General features: G+C 41.8%; 1 protein-coding gene across 1 annotated transcript in view; it reads left to right on the top strand.

Moving 5' to 3' along the window:
• The window catches only part of LOC117815615 (slit homolog 1 protein-like), a 14,733-nt gene extending 8,176 nt beyond the window's left edge, over positions 1 to 6,557 (top strand). Inside the window, exons 7-11 of the mRNA XM_034687423.1 lie at positions 585 to 739; positions 2,931 to 3,142; positions 3,307 to 3,431; positions 3,514 to 3,722; positions 5,362 to 6,557. Coding sequence (XP_034543314.1) covers positions 585 to 739; positions 2,931 to 3,142; positions 3,307 to 3,431; positions 3,514 to 3,722; positions 5,362 to 5,666 — 1,006 coding nt within the window. The 3' untranslated portion in view covers positions 5,667 to 6,557. The remainder of the gene's footprint in view (positions 1 to 584; positions 740 to 2,930; positions 3,143 to 3,306; positions 3,432 to 3,513; positions 3,723 to 5,361) is intronic.
• Positions 6,558 to 10,000: the final 3,443 nt, after the last annotated feature.

Here is a 10,000-nt window from a genome sequence, read left to right as displayed (position 1 = left end):
CCTCTCAGCCAACCGTAGCCAAGCAACGCCGCTGCCGCCAAGTGTGTGTGTGTGTGTGTGTGCAGCGCGGTCGCTCACTGAGAGTCCTGCAGGGTTTGGGGAACGTGGACGGATTAAACACAGACGCCAACAGAGCACACTCGAGGCAGAGTGTCCACTTCATCCAGAGTCGAGGGCTTAAATGTTTGGAGGGTTAGCTGCTGAGGAGGATGACCACACACACACACACACACACACACACACATGATCACACACACGTTTACACTGAGGGAGGCTATTTATATGAGGAGCAGCTGCAGAGAGGAGCTGACTGAGAGCACGCTAAATCATCTGCAGAAGATGAAGAGATCAGAGAGAGAGACAAGTGGAGCAAAAACAGGACAAGCTCCAGATCCTGATGGAGTCAAAGTCAGACTCATGATCTGGTCCTGCAGGAAGTTTCAGGTGTTTAAAGCTCTCACTAAAGAAACTGTCTTATCCCCGATGTCTTCTTTGCTTCTGTCGGTCATAAAGAGGCGTCACCTTCCTTTTCCCTTTACCCTTCGTCCTTCATTAACCCGATGTGTCACACTTCCTGTTCACAGCACGGAAACAGTGAACGACGGGCAGTTTCACACCGTGGAGCTGGTCACCTTTAACCGCATGGTGAACCTGTCCGTGGACGGAGGAGAGCCCACCACTCTGGACAGTCAGGGGCGGAGCCAGACGGTGCCTGGAGATGCTCTTCTTTACGTCGGAGGTAAGAGCGGAGAGACACCAGGCACAGAGCTCAAAGGCTGAGAACCTTTGGGTAATAAGGTGCATTTCGACTGGTCTTTTAGCCCCCAGAACTACTTTCCCCTGAACTAAAAAGTTCCTGTGCCCCCATTGTTGTCTGTGTTGCGACCGTGGGCTGAAGTCCATAGAAGCAGACGGACAGGCAGGTATCATTATGAGCAACACAACAGTTAGCCTGTTAGCATGAAGAGACTCAGCTGGTCTGTTTTAGATGGTGCTATATTTCATCACAGATGGATTCACTGAATCAACACGTGAGAGGAGATAAGCGCGAGTAGCAAAGACGTTTCAACACGGCTTCAAAATCCTTTTGAACTCAAAAAGCCATGACAGAGATCGGCCGGTGTTTTGGTTTAAACAGCGACCCTGTTAACTGGAGACTCTCAGCCGGATGCATCCCTCATAAACGTCTTTAGACCATCATTAAATATCTGATGAGGATATTTTGAACTCTTAATAAAAACTAAACTAGTTTGCATTCCCACAAGTACACACACATACAAAAAAGATAGAACAAATAAAAACTAATGAACGAAAAGAAATCAAGTGAATCACAGATGGAAAAAACAATGACTGAATGGTTTTTGGAAAAAATTTAAAAAAAAATTTTGACCTAAAATTTTTTGACAAAAAATGTTTTGAGAAAAATGTTTGAAAAAAAAATTTTAAAAAAAATTTTGAAAAAAAAATTTTGAAAAAAAAATTTTGAAAAAAAAATTTTGAAAAAAAAAATTCGACAAAAACAATTTGAAAAATAAAAATTTGAAAAAATTATTGGAAAAAAAATATTGGAAAAAAAAAATATTTGACAAAAAAAAATGACCAAAAAATTTTTTGACAAAAAAAAACACGGCTTCAAAATCCTTTTGAACTCAAAAAGCCGTGATCGCAGAGATCGGCCAGTGTTTTGGTTTAAACAGCGACCCTGTTAACTGGAGACTCTCAGCCGGATGCATCCCTCATAAACATCTTTAGACGATCATTAAATATCTGATGAGGATATTTTGAAATCTTAATAAAAAAAACTAAACTAGTTTGCATTCCCAGGAACTCCCTCTGTGTTTCGACAGCTGTGTAAACTCCACAAACACTGACACGTTCAGCTGAAGGTCTCCAGTTTACAGGGTCACTTTTAAAACCGGAACACCGGGAGGAGAGACTCATTCACGGTGGGCTGAGAGAAGACTACTGTTACAAGCTGCTAAATCAAGAGAATCACAGCTTCTTCTTTTGAAAAGTACACACACATACAAAAAAGATAGAAGAAATAAAAACTAATGAAAGAAAGAGAAATCAAGTGAATCACAGATGGTAAAAACGATGACTGAATGGTTTTTGGAAATTGAAAAAAAAATTTTGACAGAAAATTTTTTGACAAAAATGTTTTTGAAAAAAAATGTTTTGAAAAAAAATTTGAAAAAAAAAATTGACAAAAAAAATTGAAAAATAAAAATTTGAAAAAAAAATTGACAAAAAAAATTTGAAAAATAAAAATTTGAAAAAAATATTGGAAAAAAAAAAAATTGACAAAAAAAATGACCAAAAAAATTTTGACAAAAAAAAACACGGCTTCAAAATCATTTTGAACTCAAAAAGCCGTGGCAGAGATCGGCCGGTGTTTTGGTTTAAACAGCGACCCTGTTAACTGGAGACTCTCAGCCGGATGCATCCCTCATAAACGTCTTTAGATCATCATTAAATATCTGATGAGGATATTTTGAAATCTTAATAAAAAAACTGAACTAGTTTGCATTCCCAGGAACTCCCTCTGTGTTTCAACAGCTGTGTAAACTCCACAAACACTGATACGTTCAGCTGAAGGTCTCCAGTTTACAGGGTCACTTTTAAAACCGGAACACCGGTTCTCAGAGAAGACAAATGTTCAGGAGTTATTAAACCAAGTGAATCTCAGGTGTGTGTGATGTTATTGTTGACGGAGGTTGAAATAAAAACACTGTGGGAACGTTCAGCATTGCAGGCCTCGCCCCAAAAGTTCCTGGAACTTTGGAGAGTACTACCCTCTAAGCAGGAACTACTCAGAACTAAAGTCAGACCCTGGTCCCTGCAGTCAAAAACACCTTTAGTGTATTTTGATTTATTTAAAGGAGTTCCTAACTTGTCTGACCAGGTGGATTAATCTTCCGTCTCTGCAGGTATGCCCGAGGAGGTCCTGCCCTCCTCTCCAGGTCTCTCCTTTCAGAGCCTCAACACGTCCAGCTTCCACGGCTGCATCAAGAACCTCTACATCAACCACGAGCTGCAGGACTTCACCCGCAGCCACATGAATCCGGGGGTGGTGCCGGGCTGTCAGGCCTGCAGGAAGCTGAACTGTCTGTACGGCGTGTGTCAGCCCAACGCCGCAGAGGTAGAGACGTCGCTCCGCTGCGTGTTCAAAGATGTTCAAACGTCTCAAACATCGTCATTCCTTCACCTCTCCGTCGTCCCTGAACCTTCCTCTCACTCTGAAATGTTTGTTTTGAGTTTGAAGAACACTCAACTGATTGTTTAACCTGTTTCCTCTCTCCTCAGGGTCCTCAGTGTCACTGCCAGCCAGGGTGGGCGGGGCAGCACTGTGATCAGCCAATCACAGGAAGCCTCACAGGATCAGATGTGGTCACCTCTGGAGCCGGTGTCAGCCCCTGTGAGGGCAGCAAGTAAGCTGGGCCTCCTCACACCTTCCCTGTACGCCGTGGTTCTGATCACACACGTCCGTATTAACGAGTGTTTCCTCCTCAGGTGTGTGAACGGTGTGTGCGTGGTGTCGGACGCACACTCGTACCGCTGCGACTGCGAGGAGGGATACGTCGGTGCGCTGTGCAGCCTGAAGGAGGAGCCGCTGGGTCTGTGTCGGGGTCTGCAGTGTCTGCGCGGCCGCTGTGAGCAGACGGAGGAGGGAGAGGAGTGTGTGTGTGAGCCGGGGTTCACCGGAGAGAGCTGTGATATCGGTGAGAGGCGGTTTGTCACGGTGTTGTTGAGCATCAGTCACACAGTTACAGTCCTTCATGTACTGAGCCTGAAGCATACTAAAGCTTACACCAGTATCTCATAGATGAAGTCAAATTAGAAAAACAGAGGATAAAAACTCACTGATCATCCACAGACCTGAGAGGGTCAACATACTTTAGATTGAGGAGCTACAGATTGGTGATTTAAGGTTAAAATGAAATACAAGTCTTTGCACCACATCTGATTAATGACTTAATCACTATGTAGTGAGGCAAGAGTGTTGAAACTGCCCTTTAAATTTAGTGTTAATTTAAAATAAGAAAAAAAAATGAAGACAAATGTTCATCAACAACCTTTTCATGACAAAGACAAGCATTCACAAGCTAAATTCTACATTTCTTTATTTTATTTTCTGTGTTTATTTATTTATGTATTTAATTTAAGTATTTATTTATTCAAAGTATGTATATATTTATTTTATTTATGTATAATTCATTAATTCGATGTATGTTTTATTATTTATCAACTTACCCATTTATGTGTTTATTTATTTATGAAGTGTTAATTTATTACCTATTTATTTATTTATGTATTTTATGAATTTATATATTTATGTATTTGTGTTTATTTTTTTATATTGTTAATGTATTTTATTAATTTATTTATTACGTATATAATTTCTTAAAGGAATTATGTATCTATTTATTTATTACATATTTATTTTAAGTGTTAAGTAAGTGTTTCTTTTTTATAAATGTATTTATTAATTTATATATTTATTTATTTTGATTTATTAATTTATATATTTATTTGTTTTTATTTATTAATTTATATATTTATTTGTTTTTATTTATTAATTTATATATTGATTTATTAATTTATATATTGATTTATTAATTTATATATTTATTTTATGTTTATTTATATTTATTTATTAATTTATATATTAATTTATATTTATTTATTAATTTATATATTTATTTGTTTTTATTTATTAATTTATATATTTATTTATTAATTTATATATTTATTTATTAATTTATATATTAATTTATATTGATTTATTAATTTATATATTTATTTTATGTTTATTTATATTTATTTATAAATTTATATATTTATTTATTTTATTAATTATTTTTTTATTTCATATATTTATGTATTTATTAATTTTATTTATTTATTTATTTATTTGTGCACATATTAGATTGCATAATAATATGATTCTAAAACAAATATGAAGTGTTTGTCACGAGAGGTCAAGAAGCTTAATAAAGGACATGATCTTTCTTAAGAAACAACTTCAATCAAAACACACAAGAGCAACAATAAGCACACACTACACTGATAATAAAAACTCAACTCAACGATGAGGGGACAGATGTTCAAAATATTTCCCCCGCTGTGGATGACGTCAGTTTAATATCTGACGTTTGATCAAAACCTCAATAATCCCAGTGTGGTGAAATGTCAGACACATTTAAAAAGACGTTTCTACAGTTTGATAAATTAAAAGTGTGACTGAAGTAGATTGAAGACTGAAGAAGTGACTCATTTCAAACAGCCGCCACATGAACTCTGTTGAACCGTTAAGTCCTCCATGTTTTGTTGACCCTCCTCCTGCATCTCCACCCTCAGAGTCCCCGTGTCGAGGAGAGCCGGTCAGAGACTACCACCGTCTGCAGCACGGCTCCGTGCTCTGCCAGACGTCCAAGCCGTTCTCCTGGGTTGAGTGTCGGGGTCGGTGCCAGGCCGGAACCGACCCGGGCGCTGCCTCCGCCGCCTCCTCCATCACCGCCGCCACCTCCACCTCCACCGCCGCTTCCTGCTGCTCTCCTCTGAGGGTCCGACGCCGGCGGCTAACCTTCGAGTGCGACGACGGCACCTCGTTCACGCAGGACGTGGAGAAACCTGTGGAGTGTGGCTGCAAGGAGTGTGTGTAGTGCTGTGGATTCAACGGTGGACACACACACACACACACATCCAACACCACACACACACACACACACACACACACACGGAGCTAAAGAGGTACACACACTGTAGGTTCTCTCACTGATGACGGACTCTTGGTGTTTGTTTCGTGTGTTTTGTAACAGAAGACAGTTCTTCCCTCTCCAAACATGAAATCAACGAGTCAACCTCATCTTCATCGTCCTCCTCTTCATCGTCTACGACTCCCTGCGCCGCTCCTTTTTAACACCCGTGTGTGGAGACGCCTCCGTCCGCCTTTTTGGTGTTTCATATCTGTGGCTGCTCTTCACTCACTCCCGACTTGTACGCTTACAGACGTCCGCTTGGTCCCCTGGACGTGGACTTCACTGAGACGGCGTCCTTGTTCCGTCTAGTCTGCGGTCACGCCTCCTTTTGGATTGTGAATAATCGTCTCAGTGCAGAACTTACAATCTGCTTTGTTCTCTCTCTTTTGTTTTGGTGATGTCTCCTCCAAGCCTCAGAGACGTTTGATGTCTCCTGCATCTCTTTAAATATCTGATGAAGCAGTGAATCGAAAACAAACATGAAGACGAGGAGACAAGTTCTTTCTTCACATTTGAAACCAGTCTTCATAAAATTTAGAGTCCTCTTTATCTGAGACAACAGAGAGGTAACATCCAGAGCAGGGGCGTTGCTAGGCATAAAGCTCTACTGGGGCACAGGTCCCCTACTATTTCCCCTTCCTCTCACACACACACACACACACACACTTTTTATGGGCAGGTGTTTTTTCTCGTGCCCTCTAAAGAGATCCAGAGCTTTTTTCCAGTTAGTGAAACCAGTGCTCACAGATGTGTCATGTTTCATGTGTTTACCAAACATCCTACATGAGAAACAAAAAGCTGTATCTCTATTTACAGAATATAAGAACCAGGGAAAGCTTTCAAACCATTGTGGATTTAATGATGGGGTTTTTTTTTTAACCCAAAGCAGTGCTGGGGATAGTGGGACTTCACTTGTTTAGGAATTTATGAATGTATGGGAAACACTGCAGTGGATGCAACACATTAAAGGTGACATATCACGCTTTTTTCATCAACATATATTGGTCTAAGAGGTCCCCAAAACAAGTCTTTAAAGTTTATGCTCAAAAAAACACTTTGAAATCAGATTTTGGTCTGCCTGAAAAGTCCTCTTCTTCAGTCCTCCTCAGAACACTCTGTTTTCTCTCTGACCACGCCCCCTCAGGAAGTGGATGTGCCCTCGGCTCTCCAGCACGTTGATCTAATGTTTACATGTTGGCTGAATATACACGGCTGCTCAGAGATCACGTTACTTCAACCCTCTGAATCTGATCCAGAATCTGATCCTGAAGGAGAGGCGCCTGCAGCAGGACCTTTCTGAAGGATTGGTCACAGATTTAGTGTTTCTTGTTGTTTTATTTATCAGTATGTAGGCGTGTGTCTTGGTACACAGCTACGAACATGTAGCTATGTGGCTATGCTAACTAGCGCTAGCACTTATCCATGATAAATAAAAATCATCCACTAGATCTTCAAATCTGCAGACGTGGGGAGTCAAACCGACCTCTACCAGAAAGGCAGCAGGACCTTTCTGAAGGATTGGTCACAGATTTAGTGTTTCTTGTTGTTTTATTTGTCAGTATGTCGACGTGTGTCTTGGTACACAGCTACAGCTACAGCTACAGCTACAGCTACAGCTACAGCTACAGCTACAGCTACAGCTACAGCTACAGCTACAGCTACAGCTACGAACATAAAGCTATGTGGCTATGCTAATTAGAGCTAGCACTTATCCATGACAAATACAAATCATCCACTAGATCTTCAAATCTGCAGACGTGGGGAGTCAAAGCGACCTTTGTGTTTATTAAGACAGCCTACAACTAGCATGCCTCCCTCCTAAGCTCCTTGTTAGCACACATGTGTGCAGGGAATGAAAAACGGAGGAGGGGTTGAGTTGTATTTTATACAGTCTATGGGCTGAACAAGCTCCGAGCTCTGACTTCCTGTTACAGACCGGATATTGTTGTTACGTAACAAAAACATGGAAGTCTGAAACGGCTTGTTTTAGACACATTTACAGAAAGGTGGAGAAATCAGAACAGGGGCAGAATGGATTCTTTTCATTCTCGGGGGGTTTGTAGACAGGGACACAGATTTCAGGTAAAGAACCATTAAAAAGTCAATTTTGCATGATATGTCACCTTTAACAACTGCACCTAAAGTCTTTTCCTTTACTTCCCATGGCCAGTCTGCCCCTGATACTGGGGCACAGCTCATTTATACTGAGGCACATGCCCCAGTAAAGGGGGTCTGGCGACGCCCCTGATCCAGAGACAGAGAAGGTAGATTTTAAGCTCTGAGCTGACGTTTCTGCATCCTTCTTCCTCAGCCGTCTTTAGAACAAAGCAGCGTCTCATAACAGCTTCGGTCCCTCACACAGAGCGGTTAAATCACGACGGTTTGGGCCTCAGAATCCTGATGATGCTGATTCTAGCCTCCGCTCACCCTAAATTCAAAACAAAGCCGGGTCGTTGAGTTCATGTTTTAATCCGGGTGTAAATAAAAAGGTCATCGCCCCGCCGCGCTCAGCCACGGGGGGGTCAAAGGTGACGAGTTCACAGAGGACAGCGGAGGCGTCATGAGATGTTCCCATCACTGCTCACAAGACGCTCTCTCTCTCTCTGAACGTTACACTGAAGGGGGGTCGGACATGCGCGAGTGTGTGTGTGTGTGTTTCTCTTGTACTTCTATCTTTGTGAAGACGCGTGACGAGAGGATGAGGAGACGTACGTGTCCTCAAAGGTTTCAGGTTTCTGTTCGGGCCTTACAATTTAACGTGTCCTGCTCCAGATCCCGAAGGCCAGACGTGGACGTTCAAAATGTAAGAAAGCTAGTTTTCTTTGTGTGTGCTGAATGCAGTTACTCATGTAGCCACTAGGGGGCAGCAAAGTAATCTCCAAACACTGTATTTGGAGGTTTGGGCTGTTTAGAAAATGTCATGACAAACAAAAACAAACCTGAGAGATAAGATCCATTGTTATGATGTAGACATTTTTAAAGTCAGCTGCTGCACAGACTACCAAGATGAGAGGCACCACTTTGTCCACAGGGGGCGCCAAAACTGACTCAAACTACCTTTCTGTGTCTGTTTACGAAGAATGGACTGCAGCTGTAGCCTGGCGTCTTTAGACCGAGTCATGGTGGTGACCTGGTCTGGATCTCTTAGATTCATTCCCTTTCTTCCAGAGGGAATTAGCATCTCGAAGCTACAGAACTACAACCAATCAGAGCAAAGCAGCGTGTGACGTAGCTCACAGGAACAGGAAGTGTAAGCATAGACCACTCCCTGCGGTGGAAGCTGCCATCTTGGTTGTTTACAAAAAGGCGTCATGTGTCGTCAACTTATAGAGCCCGCCCCCTTTGCAAATAAAGGACTGTGATTGGTCCAGTTTATCTGTGACTAAAGCAAAGTAGTTTAAAAAGACGCCAGGCCACTGCAGCATGAATTTAACATCTACTTCTCTTAGTATTCAAGCACAGACACGCCCTTTAAATTTGTGCAGTTTGCTCTTGTTTCGTGTCAAACCACCTTGTCCACAGGGGGGCGCCAAAACTGACACTGGAGGTTTAAGTTGAAAAGCTTTTACCTTTCTGTGTCTGTTTATGGAGAATGGACTGCAGCTGTAGCCTGGTGTCCTTAGATGGAAGCTGCCATCTTGGTTGTTTACAAAAAGGCTCTGTCGACCTCTTTTAGAGCCCGCCCCCTTTGCAAATAAAGGACTGTGATTGGTCCAGTTTATCTGTGACTGAAGGGACGTAGTTTAGAAAGACGCCGGGTTACTGAAAGCAACATTAATTTAGCATCTACTTCTCTTAGTATTCAAGCACAGACATGCCCTTTAAGTTTGTGCAGTTTGCTCTTGTTTTGTGTCAAACCGCTTTGTCCACAGGGGGGCGCCAAAACTGACACTGGAGCTTTAAGTTGACAAGCTTCTACCTTCCTGTGTCTGCTTATGAAGAATGGACTGCAGCTGTAGCCTGGCATCCTTAGATGGAAGCTGCCATCTTGGTTGTTTACAAAAGGCAGTGTGGTCCTCTTATAGAGCCCGCCCCCTTTTCAAATAAAGGACTGTGATTGGTCCGGTTTATCTGTGACTGAAGGGATGTAGTTTAAAAAGATGCCAGGCCACTGCAGCATGAATTTAGCATCTACTTTTCTTAGTATTCAAGCACAGACATGCCCTTTAAGTTTGTGCAGTCTGCTCTTGTTTCGTGTCAAACCGCTTTGTCCACAGGGGGGCGCCAAAACTGACACT

Source organism: Notolabrus celidotus, chromosome 7 (genome assembly GCF_009762535.1).
Source record: "Notolabrus celidotus isolate fNotCel1 chromosome 7, fNotCel1.pri, whole genome shotgun sequence".
Lineage (NCBI taxonomy): Eukaryota > Metazoa > Chordata > Actinopteri > Labriformes > Labridae > Notolabrus > Notolabrus celidotus.
This window is presented reverse-complemented; position numbering and strand designations above follow the sequence as displayed.